This window comes from Theropithecus gelada, chromosome 6 (genome assembly GCF_003255815.1).
Source record: "Theropithecus gelada isolate Dixy chromosome 6, Tgel_1.0, whole genome shotgun sequence".
Lineage (NCBI taxonomy): Eukaryota > Metazoa > Chordata > Mammalia > Primates > Cercopithecidae > Theropithecus > Theropithecus gelada.
This window is the reverse complement of record NC_037673.1, coordinates 157,230,542-157,247,323: the sequence shown is the minus strand read 5'-3', so window position 1 is coordinate 157,247,323 and position 16,782 is coordinate 157,230,542. Positions and strand designations below refer to the sequence as shown.

The 16,782-nt window shown below is 42.9% G+C and overlaps 1 protein-coding gene across 1 annotated transcript in view; it reads left to right on the top strand.

Moving 5' to 3' along the window:
• The window catches only part of ATP10B (ATPase phospholipid transporting 10B (putative)), a 274,240-nt gene that overhangs the window by 150,650 nt on the left and 106,808 nt on the right, over positions 1 to 16,782 (top strand). Inside the window, exon 6 of the mRNA XM_025389215.1 lies at positions 1,129 to 1,323. Coding sequence (XP_025245000.1) covers positions 1,129 to 1,323 — 195 coding nt within the window. The remainder of the gene's footprint in view (positions 1 to 1,128; positions 1,324 to 16,782) is intronic.

Sequence of the window (16,782 nt, the reverse complement as noted above, 5' to 3'; positions counted from 1 at the left end):
TCTTAAGAAGTTTTTGTGGTTCATTCTTTAATTCAACAAATATTTGTCAGGTTCTACTCTGTCTCAAGCCGTGAGCTGGGAGCTAGAGATACATAAAAAAATAGAGAGGCAGAGAAAAACTGTCCTTATTGAATATATTGTCTGTAAAAGAGACAGTCATTAGTTTTTTAATTATATAAATTGATGTAAAGTTGTAAGTAGAATAGGTACTTCTAAGGAGAGGTATACGGTGCTACTATAGTGAATAATAAGGAAATCTTGGCCTAGTTAAGGAAGTCGGGGAATTGAAGTATAACATGAAAGAGAGACAGCATTACCTGAGTGAAAAGGGACAGACAGAAGTCAGCAGAAGACCTGCAGACAGACCTGCACATGCCAAGGCACTGTGGCAAGAGAGAGCAAGATGCACGTGGAAAACTTGAAGACATCAGCAACTCTTTTGAGATAATGTATGAGATCATTTTAAATTAAAAGTTATGTGCTTATATATCATCCTCAATATTGTAATTATTATTATAAGTGACCATTTACTGAGCAACTGCTATGCTCCAGAGCCCTCTACTGTGTATTACTATGCTCCAGAGCCCTCTACTGTGTATCACACAAAAATTATATATCGTGTAATATTTATAGGACCCCTTTAAAGTCGATAATACTATCCCCATTTTGTGCAAGAGGAAATAAGCTCAAAAAAATCACACAACTAGTAAATAACAGGAACAGAATTTAAAACTAGATGGTTTTCCACTCCTGAGAATAATCATCTCCAGTCTCATTCACAAGAATGACAAAACGAACTTTGGGGACTTAGGGGGAAAAGGTGAGGAGGGGAGAGGAATAAAAGACAACAAATTAGGTGCAGTGTATACTGCTCGGGTGATGGGTGCACCAAAATCTCACAAATCACCACTAAAGAACTTATTCATGTAACCAAACACCACCCCAATAATCTATGGAAATAATAAGTAAATCTAGATGGGTTTGGCTTCAAAGCCATTACCATAATGTTGGAGGTGACACTGAAGGAGAATGTTTAGTTGATCAAGGCCAAACAGTAGGGAAGAAATGGGGGAGAAAGTACATTTTTCTTCTCCATAGTGTTTACTCACACTTCGCTTGCCCCTCCAGATGGGCTAACCTCTATTTCCTGTTCCTGGTGATTTTGAACTGGATGCCTTCCATGGAAGTCTTCCACAGAGAAATCACCATGTTACCACTGGCCATTGTCCTGTTCGTCATCATGATCAAAGATGGCATGGAGGACTTCAAGAGACACTGCTTTGATAAAGCAATAAACTGCTCCAACATTAGAATTTATGAAAGGTAAGAGAAACCATCCCTGTGTTCTTTCTTGCAAATGGGTTATGCAAACTCATCAGCATAGCCTCAGGATGAGTCTCTTTTCTTCCATTTTATTTTTCTAAATTATTTAACTCACTGATTCTCAAGTGGGGGTGATTTAGACCCCTAGTGAGCATTTAGTAATGTCTGAAGACACTTTTGGTTGTCATACTGGGAGTGGGGGGTACTACTGACATCTAGTAGGTAAAATCCGGGGGTGCTGCTAAATATCCTGTGATACAAAGGACAGCCTGGGGAAGAATTATTGTCCTGTCAAAATGTCAATAGTGCTGAGGCCGAGAAAACTTGTTTAATTTGTATAAGCACTTATATTATTAATCACACAGATGCAGTATTATTAAAGGTGAGTTGAAAGCTTAAGAATTAAACTCTAGGATGGCTGGATTATCTTGGGAGACTAAGTTCAGGAGAAACTCTTTGGAGGATGTCAAGCAGTGTCTCCCAAACCAAGAAAATGTCTGCCATTTTAAAGCCTCAGTTGCTTGGGTTGAAATTCTTGCTTTGAGAAGCTGGTAGGTTTTAGGACCCAGAGTTGGTACACCTGTTCTTGGCTGCCCAGGGTGGAAAAGGAAGACACCTGTGGATGACGTCTACATTCCAACAGGTGGAGTCTCAAACAAGTAGAAGGAAGTGGCTTGGTGGATACACACCTGTTCTCTGCAGGCTCTTTCCTCCTCATGTTTCTCCCCTGGGGTTCGCAGCCTGGCTTTTCGTTTTTAGTATCCTTCTGAAAGAAGAGAGAAAAATTTTCAGAGAAGGCAAGCAAAAGATGAAAATTAAATTATGAAAATTAAAAAGACAACATTGAGCAGAGATGAAAAAGGAAGGGAGGAAAAGGTGGAAAAGAAAAGAGGACAAGAAACGAGTGGTGGTCTCTAACCTGCCCTTCGAAGGATGGTCTCACAAAGAGAACCCCAACAGACATCATCATGGGAATCAAATCAAGACCAGCAAGTACACCGTGTTGTCCTTCGTCCCCAAGAACATTTTTGAGCAGCTACACCGGTTTGCCAATCTCTATTTTGTGGGCATTGCGATTCTGAACTTTTTCCCTGTGGTCAATGCTTTCCAGCCTGAGGTTAACCTGATACCAGTCTGTGTGATCCTGGCAGTCACTGCCATCAAGGACGCTTGGGAAGACCTCCGGAGGTACAAATCAGATAAAGTCATCAATAACCGAGAGTGCCTCATCTACAGCAGGTAAAGCAAAAAACTCCGGGGAAGTCTTGGGCCCAGCCTGATCTTTCTGTGGCTGCTACCACTGCAGTTACTGTTTGTAGAAGAGATGGAGTAGGGAAATACATTATTTTATTTCAGGGAAGCTGTTCAGTTCGCTACAGTGAGGATTATAGTCTGCAATCCAAAACAAAAGGAGGATTGAGTCAGTCTTTTAAAATTAGGAGGTCTTCATTATGTAGCATTTTCTTCGCTGTTTCAACTGTGTCTAACATTTAAGAGTTTTGCATATATTCTCATCTCTTCTTAACCCAGTGTGTGGCCATGAGCACATTTAAAGCTGGTTGAGGACACCGGGAGGGAATTTTGTAATTCATAAAATTTGAACCGTTCCTGAGGTGGTTGTGAGAGTTGCAGGAGATAATTATTAGAAAATGCTTAACACTATATCTGATATACAACAAATGCTCAGTAAATGCAAGCTGAAATTGCATTATTTTTAGAATGTAAAACCCAATATTTCCTTCATCACTGTTTTTGAGAGTTATCTTCGATGTTGTCTCAACCAAAGCAAAGACTGCACACCACCTGTCCTGAAGTTGAGAAACCTTGTTTTAACTTATGTAAGTGCTCATATTATTAAGCACACAGATGCAATATTAATTATTTAGGGTGAGTTGAAATCTGAAGAAATAAACTCTAGGATGACTGGATTATCTGATGTCATTAGACATTTATTTAATGTCATTTTATACATGTCATTGTTCTACAAAGGTTCCATTGAGCAAATGACTAAATTAGGTTGTCAGGATAGGACATGCTTTCACTTGGCAAGGAAAGAAGACAGAGTTAGAGTTTGTCTCAACTTTGTGACAACCCATGTAGTCCTAAAAGAAGCAAGGGAGTTGAGTCTGGGCTTACAAAGAGACTAGAGATACAAAGCACCTTCAGAGCTAGCAGTTGGCAGCCTAAGATGATCGAGTCTCTAGCAAGTAAGAGCTTGACTTGTTGCTGAACAAAGAAAATATCCATGTCTCACAAGCAGTACCCTAGGCAGTCTCATTCCCTCTTACTCTTCACCCCAGTTCAGCAGACATTCCGCATTGGCTCCGGTCCTTGTTAGAATGAAAGAGGCTTGCTTCAAGGTATGTACTTCAGCCATTTAGGCACTGCTTACTTCTAAGGAGGGGTTCTCTTCTCCAGGGGACTGAAAGGTGGCCAGCTTGGAGCTGGCTGCTGAAAGGGTTTATGAGCCAAACTCCACTTGGAAAATGGTAGCCAGGGGAAACCTCCAAGATGAATATCTAATGCAATGACTTTAGATGGTATTTACCAATATCATCAAAGAAGCCCCGCAAGAAACTCCATGTTCATCCCTCAGCAGCAAATGAGCTTCTCGTCTCTTTGCTTGGAGGGACACAGTTGCACGTTTACAAAAATTTATCTGAAGGGTAATTTTTTCCCCAGCTAGATCTAATTGTCTTGAATGTTGTAAGCACACTAGACAGCCAGAGTTAAGATTTAGTCGTTCCTCACCTTTGGATATGAAAATTATAAAGAGAGGATGAAATCACTGCTGGGGTGTGATGCCTTTCTTTGAAGAGGCTGTTTTTGAGAAAGCATTGTCTGTCTGTCTGCCTTTCTTTCTTTCTTTCTTTCTTTCTTTCTTTCGTTCGTTCGTTCTCTCTTTCTCTCTTTCTTTCGACAGAGTCTTGGTCTGTCACTCAGGCTGGAGTGCAGTGGCGCCATCTCGGCTCACTGCAAGCTCCACCTCCCAGGTTCCGCCATTCTCCTGCCTCAGCCTCCCGAGTAGCTGGGACTACAGGCGCCCACCACCACGCCTGGCTAATCTTTTGTATTTTTAGTAGAGACAGGGTTTCACTGTGTTAGCCAGGATGGTCTCGATCTCCTGACTTCGTGATCCGCCTGCCTTGGCCTCCCAAAATGCTGGGATTACAGCCGTGAGCCACTGCACCTGGCCGAGAAAGCATTGTTTTTCTTTTGGCACCAATCCACGGTCACTTTTTGTCTTCCACCTTAGTCTTGTTTTCCTCCATGGAATATACACAGTGGGGAGCCAGGAAGCTGGGCCGTCAGGAAGGAATGCACGTGGGCTGCAGTGAGCCTGGTCCTGTTCTCCTCGCTCTGCCAGAATATCACAGAATCATGGCCTGGTTCTTGGGAATAACCTGTGTGGATTGGACTACAGACTCACCTCTGCTGGGAGCTGGCTAGACCTAGGCCAGGCTGCTGTTGTTCTGTTTCCAAAAGAGCTTCCAGGGAACATTGGGAAACCGAGATGATAACAATCTAGAAAAAAGAAACATTAGTCCACCAGCTCACTGGTAGGGAGGAGCATGAAGCTTTCATAGCAGTATTTCCCAAAGTGTTTTCAGTGGAATAACAGTGACAAAGAAATAGTCTCTGAAAAAATATGTGCATGGCCAAATTACATATGCTGGCCCTCCTCCAATCACCCATAGCCCATGAAGGACTAAGAAAAGACACAGCAAAGAAACCTATTCATCTTTGATTAATGCAGTGTTGCTTTAAATTTACTGGGCTTTGGAAATATTTTTTAATATCTAAGTTTGGGAATTTTTACTTTTTCAAGTATATAAAAATAATTGGCCACAGGGACCAGAGAGGTAATTAAATTGACTGAATAGCTTCTAAAAAGCAATATTACTCTTGGACTGATAAATGGCCAATGACACTTGGCATCAGTGTTAGGAGGCAATAGGGAATGGTGGTGAATATGGCAAAGTGGAGAGGCCATGCATTTATCCCAGGAGGCAGAGCTGGTCACTTAGCTCCTGCTAATTGTTATTATGTAGAAGTATAGGCCTAGTGTTGCCAGATTGAGCTTTATTAGGGCAGCTAAAAATTAATATTTTTATTTGAAATAACCTGACTTTTATTTTTTTTTTTTTTTTGAGACGGAGTCTCGCTCTGTCACCCAGGCTGGAGTGCAGTGGCCGGATCTCAGCTCACTGCAAGCTCCGCCTCCCGGGTTCACGCCATTCTCCGGCCTCAGCCTCCCAAGTAGCTGGGACTACAGGCGCCCGCCACCTCGCCCGGCTAGTTTTTTTGTATTTAATAGAGACGGGGTTTCACCGTGTTAGCCAGGATGGTCTCGATCTCCTGACCTCATGATCCGCCCGTCTCGGCCTCCCAAAGTGCTGGGATTACAGGCTAGAGCCACCGCGCCCGGCCATAACCTGACTTTTAACTGGTTTTATATTACTTTGTAACTGATGTAATTTTTTCAAACACTTCAGACCTATTTTTTTGAACCTAAAGTTCTATTTTGCTTATGAGCCCAAAAACTTGCAAACTTTGCTTCAAAATATTCTATAAATCTGGGGCCGGGCGCGGTGGCTCAAGCCTGTAATCCCAGCACTTTGGGAGGCCGAGGCGGGTGGATCATGAGGTCAGGAGATCGAGACCATCCTGGCTAACACGATGAAACCCCGTCTCTACTAAAAAATACAAAAAACTAGCCGGGCGAGGTGGCGGGCGCCTGTAGTCCCAGCTACTCCGGAGGCTGAGGCAGGAGAATGGCGTAAACCCGGGAGACGGAGCTTGCAGTGAGCTGAGATCCGGCCACTGCACTCCAGCCTGGGTGACAGAGCGAGACTCCGTCTCAAAAAAAAAAAAAAAAAAAAAAAAAAAAAAAAAATCTGGAGTCTCTGCAAAAGAATAATAAGGTTCTTTTCTTGTTGGTGCTTTTTTGAGATGGGCGGTAGGGGCAGGGGTCTTAGTACCTTGCCCAGGCTGGTCTAGAACTTGGCTCGAGCTGTCCTCTTGCTTTAAACTCCCAAGTAGGTGGGATTGCAGGCACACCATCACTTCTGGCTGTAGGTTCTTCCTTTGAAGTTCATCCTCAAGGGCCAGAGAGAAGGTATGACCTTGAGTTAAGAATGCAGGCCTGGGAGGCAGAGGCCTGTAGTCTAGGCCCAGATCTCAGACTAGTAATAGCTTAGGAAAGTCATTCAAACATATAGACCTCAGTTTCCACTTTTGCAAAATTTGAGAGTCAGACTAGATCTTGTCCTGTGAGATGCACTAAGAGGGAACAGAACCCATAGCCAAATAAATTTACCCATTAATAGAATAAAGGCTCTAGGATGACCCTCAGTAAGTAGCCTATCAGTTTTGTTTAACCCAGCTGTCAGTTGAGATGTTCTTTGCCACAGTAGGAGAAACTTCCATTTTAACAGGTTTAAACAACGAAGAGACTTCCTTGGCTTAAGTCACTACAAATGTCCTGAGGTGGGAGGGCGATCAGCATGGTTCAATCAGCATCCTAGATCCATCTCTCACCAGTCCTTTTCATTCAGCCCTCCTCAGCATCATCTTAACTCTCAGGCAGACTTCTCTCATGGCAATGAAATGGCTGCAGCAGCTCCAGCCCTCACATCTACATGTGATCGTGTACGAAAAGAGAAAGAAAGACACTTCTGGTAGCCATCTTGGAAGGTCAAGGAAGCTTACTACTACTCTCTAGACCCTCCTCACATCTCAGCGGCCTCACATGCTCATCCCTGAACCGGTCCCTAGAGGCAAGAGATGGGATTGTACTAACTAGGTTATAATACTTGAGCCACAGCCCCACCCACAGAGCCCAGCATGAAGTCAGCTTCCCTGAAAGCCTATGGGCCATTCGAGGAAGTTGTAAAAGCCAAAGTTTTTTTAAAAATGAGATAGTTTCCAATAGAATGAGAAACAGATGTTGGAGAAGCCACCTCAATGTCCTCAACACTATCACTTTAAAATATTTTTGAGCCTTGACTCTTTGTAAATTGCTTTCCACATATTAACAGGAATATACACATCTTTGGACATTCTATACTATATGTCCCTAAAGTTTTTCCACCTCTGAAGTGGATTGATTCTATGAAAGACCCCAGCAGAGGAAGCTAGGACATGCTATTAAATAGATAAGTGTTAGTTATTATCTTAACTGATGGATGCCAAAAGACATATCCTTTTGCCATATCAAGGACACATGGCAGATGTCAGGAAAAGAATACAAGATCTAACAGGACAATTTTCTTTTCTGGGAAGCAACATAAGAAATTACATCTCATGCCCTAGCCCTATCCATTTTATTTGTTTCACCTCAGATTTACACATTTGAGCAACTGATGCCTTTTTTTTTTTTTTTCATTTTTGTGCAATTTAATACTAGAGCCCTTGGAATTTTGCTCATGACCTAAGCCCATGCATCATCCAGCCTAGACTTAGGCTGTGAGGAAATGTCTTTTTGCAAACAGCAGAAGCCTTGTTCACAGAATTACAATCCCATTAGAACATTTTCTTTTAATATAGCAACTGTGTTTGTGGTCTAAAGGTGACCCATTAATCAGATTTATGGAATGACTTCGAGGAGAGATTAGCTTCAGAATTGTATTAGTTTAGTTTCTCCCAGGGCTCAGTTTAATGAATTTAGAAACCATACTAGCAAGAGATTTGTATTTTTCCATCCAGCTTAGTAAATTTTTATTTGTATTCAGAAAACATGCAGTACAGAGCAGGGAATGGGAACCGAGGGAACCCAGGGTGGTTTTTGTTCCCTAATGTAATGAAACATAAGCCCTCCACAGTTTCAGCAGCTGGTCACTCACTTATTCATCTGTTCAGCAAATATTAATTCAAGACTTAGTGTGTGCATTGCCATGGCAAACCTTATGTGCCCTCAAAGGACTCTCAGTCTAGGGGTCACAAGGAACTTACAAATAGCTACAATGTCCTACCTGCAAAGGGACACAGAAGTGCAGAGGATGTGGTGACCCACCCACCTGCAGGAACCATCAAGGCCAAGGGAAGCTTTCAGTAAAGAGGTAAAATTTCAGGAGAGCCCTGAAGGAGGAGCAACATTTAACCAGGCAGAGGGAACATAATTCAGCTCATAGCCTGTTCTTGTGTCAATGAAATGTTGTATGTGTGGCTTTTGCTGGTATTAGAAAGACCAGGACCAAGAAATGATAGAAACTTAGGGGAAGAATAATACAGGTTAGATTTTTTTTTAATCTGACTTTTTACCGAGACTTAGAGCATCTCTCTTCTGTAAGTCAGGCAGATGCTACAATAAACAGTTTTCTGACAGTGTAGCACCGAGGGCCTGGTCTGGCCTGCAACCTGTTTTCTTTTGTCTGTGAGTTGCCTTTTGCACCCGTGTCCTCAGGAAAACCTAGAAGGGAGGAAGCCAGAGGTCCTGGTCCTGGTTATGTCCCTAATTAACTACATGACCTAAATGAAGCCACTTAAGCAGTTGGGGACCCATGTGTCTCATCTTTAAATAGTGATCATGATATCTCTCTGGCATATTTTGTGAAAAGGTGTTAAGATGACATGCAAGAGGGCTTGAAAATAAAGAAGCTATAGAAATAAACTTCAAAATGCAATGCCACAGGGTAAGTAAAGCAATGACCTTACTGGATGCTTGGCATGGAGGGCTTAGACATGGGACCTGGGCTTTTCTCAGAGCTGCCATTTACCAAATGTGTGGCCTATGTAGATATTTGATCACTTGAGCCTCCATTTCAACCTGTATAAAATGGGGCCCATACTAGCACCTAACTCCCAGGGTCATGTGGATCCAATGAGATTATCTTTATAAATTGTTTAGCTGAGTGCCTGCACTATAAGTAGTACTAAGTAATTTTTTTTTTTTTTTTTTTTTTTTTGAGCCCAGGCTGGAGTGCAATGGTGCAATCTTGACTCAATGCAACCTCTGTCTCCCAGGCTGGGGATTCTCCTGCCTCAGCCGCCTGAGTAGCTGGGATTACAGGCATGCACCACCATGTCCGGCTAATTTTTGTATTTTTTGTAGAGACGGGGTTTCACCAAATTGACCAGGCTGATCTCAAACTCCTGACCTCAAGTGGTCACTTCGGTCAGTCTCCCAAAGTGCTGGTATTATGGCATGAGCCACCATGCCTGGCCAGTAATTTTTTTTTTTTTTTTTGTATTTGCAATCATCTCAAGCTTAATTTTTTCAATGCCAACCCCAGCCTGAGCCTTCATCTTTTTTGCTGTGTGTCCTACACATACAAGGGTGGAATTGCTAGTTTTATTGGTAAAAGCCAAGGACATTCACTGAGCCACAGATACATAGGGTTATAATGATTTAAAAGCAAAATCTATGCTTCGCACTGTCATTTTTTCCTGCTAGTCTATGTGGCAGGATTTTAAAATCTGAATTTAGTAGACCTCTCTAGGGGTTAGCCGTCTTTCTTTCCTTTCTATCCACAGCACACTTGAACATACCCACACCAAGATTTAGATTCAGAAAAAGGATGTAAATGGCCTCATCTGGCTCATAGCGTCAGCCACTTGGTCCAACTCAACTTCTTAACATAGACTCCACATTAGAATATCATATTTGTACAGCTGTTAATAAAGCTGCAATTTGGTACTAATATTTCCTCGAATAACAGCCCTCAAGGAAACCCCCAAAGCAGATGAACTGATTGACCAGGCAGAATTTAAGCTTTACCAGGGCTACTTGAGCATCAAAATACAGTCACAAGCCTATCTTCACCCTAAAACTATATTCTGGGGTTGCTACAGGTATTAAATGAGTTACTGCTTTTAAAAGGCTTAGCTTTGTGCCTGACATCCTGTGGCACTCATAAAATGTTAGCTTAAATATTGCTAAGGAGAGTTTGATAGCCTTGATAGGCAGAAGAAGTCATCATGAGCTTAACCCAAGGGGAGTAAGAAAGAATGACCACTGGCTGGAGTTTGGAACTGCATGAAAGAAGACAAAAAAAAATCTTTAACCATAGAACTTGACTCCAAGCTCTAATAATATAACAAAATGGACCTCAGGGAGGACTCTGAAAAATGCAGACAACAGAAAAACATCCATTATCATTTGAAGCCTGGCTATGAAAAGTGCCATTGGCTGGACTTACAGACCAGCAGATCATTGCATCCAGCCCTCAGGCCTTTGCTCTGCACTTGGCACCAACAAACCAGGCTCCTTTCTGAAGCATCCATTTTGCAGGTGCCCACGCTACTCCCACTGCCTCACCCTGTGCTCACAGAAGGCCATAAACCATTTGGGCCAATTCAGCTTGTCATTTCAGGAGAGAATGCTTTAGGTCGTCCCCAAAACACACTGAGTGGGAGAGTCATAAAACAAGAATTCAGGTATCCCTGATGCTCTGCACTCTTGTCATCAGGCATGATTTGTATGTCCATGGGTGAGGATTTATGGCCTCTGTTTTGCCACTAAGGAAATCGGAATTCCAAAAGGGGAGGCTCCTGTTCTAAACCCAGCCTCTGCTAGGTTTATGTCACCTTCTTCTGGGGCTCAATCAGCTTCTTGCCTCACTCCAAAACAGAGCCACGAGACCATGCTGAGCCATGTCGCTCCCACCACCATCACTCATCTGTCCTTGTAGACATACCTGTTCACACAGGTGAACTTATGCAAGTTAGATAACTTTCTGAGCCTGTTTCATCATCTATGAAATAGGGATAATGATAACAATAAAAGCTATTTCATTACTAGGCAGCTAACCTTTAATAGAGGTTAAATGCTGGGTTCATTATAGGTATTCAATACATGTAAGCTAATAATTTAATTTATCATTATTAGAAGTCTCCACTAGGGTATCTATAACAACAACAAAAAAGATAGATGTTAAAATGGCCAAAGGTTATAAAAAACTGCCTTTCCACTACCTGTATTCAAGAAAAATATACACAGAATCAATTGATATTTACTGAACACTCCCCCATGTGCTAAACGCTATACCCAACTCTGTGTGCATATAGAAATATAAGACCCAGGATCATTGCAGCTCTTAGCAAGCTTCTTACATACTTTAAAATGGAAGATGCACATGACAATTAGGAAATAGGATGCTAATATGCAGGGAAGTGTGGCAACAAGATGTGCACCATCATGTCCAGTGCCCAGGAGTGAAAAGAGAAAGGCAGCATTTGGATCTGCAGGGGTTAAAGGACGAGCATTTGGGAGACAATTCATGATCTTGAATACCCCCAATCTGAAGAATTGTACCCTGTGGCTATGACTTTGCTGGATGGCACCTGCGACTTCTATGTCTTCTGAAGCACAGTGTTTCCATGGCCATCACTGGTGACATTCTATGTGCAGTTCTGCTTTCTTTACTGCCACCACATGGTCAAAAAGGTCAGGAGTAGGTTATCCCCAGACCTGAGGCTTCAAACATCCTCCTAGTGTAAAGAACTTTATACTGTATTAATGTAACCCAAATGTTCCACCCCTCACTAGCTTCTGGGTATGAATGAGGTCCCATTAATAAAAACGTCCCAATGACATGCCATTCAGCTCCAATCTGCTTACTTAGGACTTCAGTCCTCCCACCCTAATCCTCAACTCTCCACAGATATATCTAGGCATCCTCAGATTGGTAAATATCACATGTGTCCTCCACTATTTCCAGTCCAGCCAGGGGTTCTGGTCACCCCCTTCTCCCCACCCCCTGCCACTTCTCTGGCCTCAGTTGTTTCTTTCTGGTGCTTCCCTGAGCCCTGCAATTCTAATCCACCTCCCCAACCCCATTGTGATCTGTAGGTCACACAGGTTGTAAGCAGGGAAACCAGGATTCAAAGCCTCTCTCAATCCCTATGCTGTAGTCATTCTCTCGGGCATTCCTCTCTCACCCTGGATTAGCGACATGGCACTGAGCATTCTGGGCTGGCATTTGAGCTTCCTGAAGGACAGCCCAGGTCAGCTCATCATCCTATGTGGAATGGGAAGTTCCGCAAGATAACTAATACTTCTGACAAATCCCCTGTACTCTAGTTGCCTGAAACTGTTTTAATAAAATCCAGATACTTGAGAAATGGAGCCTTCAGCATCCTCTCCTCCCTCTGTTTTCCCTTTCACTTGCTCCCCGATGGCATCCAGTTGGCATCCTCTTAATAATCCCTATCTCCTCTCGGAAAGCCGTTTAGCACTGCACTACTTAATTTTCCTCGTGGCAGAATCTTCCAGATGGAGCCTTCGTCCCAGGCCATGTTGATTTGTCTGATTTTTAAACAGCAGTGAACATCGCATAAAACTAAAATAGCAGTCATTCCCAGGTGTGGACCCACTAGCAGGGGGACAATCCAGGGTGTGTGTATGTGTCCACCTGGGGCAGCTGTTTCAAACAGGCTGGATTAATGAGAGCATGACTTCTGCTGGCGGGTCCTGGCCAGCTGCTGGTCTCCCCTGGGCTTCACTCAGTGCAGGAGCATGCTGCTTTTCTGCATCAGCAGGATTCGGCCAGTCATCACCGCCCCTGACTGAACCCCCTTGGGCTGTGTGCATCCCTGACTTTTCTGCAGACATGGTCCTGACAGTGGAGGAGACAAAGTGGACACTAGAGATTCAAGAGACCAGCATAAAGTGGCCCAGGGCAAGAAGGAAATGTCCCTGATCTCATTTTTTAATCCCTAAAATTCCTACAAAATGTGCCTCTGATTCCGTAACATAACTAAGTTTAGTTACTATAAATAAAATTCTTCAAATTTTTTACCAGCCAATCTACTAAACTGTTTCCCCTAAATTTTTTTTTTAATGAATGCCCCCAAAGTCATATGGATCTCATAGCTTTATTATTCCTAGATGCCTACCAGGGTATCCTGGAGGTAGGTGTGCTTCTGTTTGAGAAGAGCATCCCTGGAACTGGGCAATCTCTGTCTCCGAGAAGGTAAACCCACAAAAGTGACTGAGAATATTTCTTCACCACTGCAGGCGATCCTAAGGAAGAGAGGATTATGTCTAAAGGAAAGACAGACAATTATGACCAGTACAGCAGTGACCTCCTTGGGATCCAGCGAGTAATGTAAAGAAGAGAGAGACTAGTCTGACTCACCACTTGTGGGTGGCTCCATTGATACTTAATGACAGGACTTGACAGGGCAATACTCCAGCCCAGCTCATAGAAGTGAGAACTCAGAAAAACACATATGCCATAAGCTCCTCTCCATGGCACTCCATCTTCCAGCACCTTTATAACCTACATCCTAGAATAAGCAGTGCAGTCCTTTATTACAAAGGGGAAGAATGAGATTCAGTGTTCATGGGTGGAGGTGTATTGGCCTTGCCTTTGATATGCCTCTGTATGCAGATACTGGCCAACTAGTATTTACCAAAACCTTCAAAACCAGTGTGCTCTGGGAAGGTTGGCGATCAGGATTTCTCAGAGTGGAAGGTGTTCTCCCTGAATCCAATCTCAAATACTGGGTAGAATGCTGAGATTATAGCAATCAGCTGATACCCCGCATCCCCAAAGGCATTATCCAGTAGGACACAGAAGCCAAAGGAGGGGGAAAAAAAAGAGGAAAACAAGACAGAATGAGTGATACGTTCTTTGTTCCTTGGGACAATTTTGCTATAATATTTAAGAACATTTTAAAACACCCTCTCAAAAAGAAAAAAGAAAACCAGTCTCTCCTTCACCCTATGAGATTCTTTTCTCACAGAGAGTATGGACCATTCCAGTGCCTATAAGTAGCCTTATACTTGGATATTTAACGGGTTTTCTCGGGGCTACTTTGAAGAAAAAAAATATCATCCCCTGAGTCAGCAGAGAGACCACGAAGTGTTTGACAGTTACAATGGCACCCTTAGTGAAGGAGTTTCCACCCTAAGTATATAAATAAACAACCAAATGTTTAAATAATCGCATGTATTTCCAAAATGGCACAGGGAAACAAATCTGGGGTGACTGCCCCTATTCTTCATAGAAAATAAAAGTGAGGGCTAGGGGGAGATGGGGATAGTTAATGGACACCAAAAAACAAAGCAAAACAAAAGAGTTAGAAAGAATGATTAAGACCTAGTATGTGATAGCACAACAGGGTGACTATAGTCAATAATATGCAATTGTATATTTTTAAATAACTAAATGAATATAATTGGATTGTTTGTAACACAAAGGATAAATGCTTGAGGGGATGGAGACCCTGTTTTCCATGATGTGATTATTACCCATGGCATGCCTGTATCAAAGCATCTCATGTACCCCATAAATATATATACCTACTATGTACCCACAAAAATTTAAAGGAAAAGTGATGTGGGCGGAGTAGAAGCACAGAACGAGCTGATCAACTGAAAGGTGCTTGGAAACCTGTCATGTGCTTTCACATGTAAGGAGGAATTATTACTAAAATGCTACAGATACATCACCCCCAAAATCCTCGGATTTTGGGGTCTCAGAGGGGTATCAATAGTCATTTGGATGACATTTAACTGTGTCTGCTGCACTGAGCTCCCAGAACCGCGGAGCACTTCCGCAGAACCCTGGGGTTCTTTCGAGTTCTAAAGTTGCTCCCCAATTCCAATGCCCCTGTTTATTTTACAGACTTGGCCTTCCAAATGGAAGCACCTTTATTTCAGGGGGCTGGGGAATTCTTCTGAGAAGATCTTTTATAACCAGGAAGATTAGATGTTAGAAACACTTGTCTGAGGTTCTCCAGAGGGCCTCCAGGAAGGGAGGATGACACCAAAACCCTCTTCCTCCTCAGGGACTTTTGTGATGTCAAAGGAGAAAAGCGGAATTCTATTCACGACTCTTTCTCTGTGGAAGAGTAGACATGTCATGCCCAGTGCAGCTCAGATTCCCGCAGAAACAGAAACAAGAACATGCCCAGAGGCACTCAGCATCAGTGGAGAAGCCCAGCAAAGGAAAGCCTGGCTCTCCAGGTCTGGCTGCCTTCAGAGGCACCCAGCTTCAAGTCAGCTGGGCTCAGTTAGAAGGACCACATGTGGGATATTAGTTTGGTTTCAAATCCCACATTTAAAGCGGGACATTTCCAAATGCAGACAGATGAGCCCACACCTCCGGAACAGATCGTGAAACTGTGTCACATGAGGAATAATTGAGGGCACCTGGAAAGTTAAATTTGGCTTGGCATGCCCAAAAGTCTTCATGGGACACCTGAAGAATGCCTTAAAATATTTAAAGAATGCTGGAAGATGGAATAGACCGTATTACCTGGAAGAGCAGAACTGTTTAAATATTTGGTTAAGGCAGAAGGAAGGCTTTCTGAAATGAGAGCTCTTTGAAAATAGAATGCAGCCAGAAGAGGTGGCTCACGCCTGTAATCCCAGCACTTTGGGAGGCCGAGGCAGGAGGATCACTTGAGGTCAGGAGTTTGAGACCAGCCTGGCCAATATGGTGAAACCCCATCTCTACTAAAAATACAAAAATTAGCTGGGCGTGGTGGCAGGCGCCTGTAATCCCAGCTACTCAGGAGGCTGAGGCAGGAGAATCGCTTGACCCCTGGAGGCAGAGGTTGCAGTGAGCCAATATCGTGCCACTGCACTCCAGCCTGGGCAACAGAGCAAGACTCCGTCTAAAAAAAAAAAAAAAAAAAGGATGCATTGGATGCATTGCCTTGAGAAGTGTGGAGTTCCTTAGCTGGAAGTGGGAAGGCTGAGGCTGTGGTACCACCTGCAGGGAGATAGTATACCCAAGCAGTAAAAACTGTGGGCTTTGGTGTCAGGCTGGACCCAGGTTCAGGTTCCAGCTCTGTTTTTGTGAGACTTTGAAAAATTTCTTTTTGACCCCCAAGTACCTCATTTGTGAAATGGGTATAATTATATCTACTTCTGTGGGTTATTATGCAAAGTAAATGAAATGTGAATTAACACGAGCGCTTGGCAGGTAAGAAATGCTAAATGTGTCATTGTTCCTGTCACTATTATTATCTCAGCTTGATAAATTGGATAGGAAGATAAAATAATTTCCTCAGATTTCTTCAGCCCTCTAATTCCACAGTTACTGTAAGGTCTCATTTCGTCAAAACTCCTGGTAGAATCTTCCTAATTCCCTGACTGCCCAGAGTGTTCAATTTCAGTGCAGCTCCGGATCTTCCTGGACAGTGGCAGATATCCTCGCCTTTCCTATTATCACTCTCCTTATAATCAAAAACAATCTTTCCCAAATCCCAGTTCCCTGAAACTCTATTTTCGTTGGTAACAAGTGGCTATTCTGGTAAATGGTGGATATTAAGAGTAGTACCACATTAATATGACAACACAGTTACCTTCTCTTTTAAAATTTTTCTCTTGTAAGGAAGCAAGGCCTGAACACACGACTTGGTCAAGAACTGGCTGTCAGGAAAAATTTTAAATGTTCATAAGAACAGATTTTGTTTTGTTGTTTTGTGTTTTGTTTTGTTTTGTTTGAGACAGAGTCTTGCTCTGTCACCCAGGCTGGAGTGCAGTGGCGCAATCTCAGCTCA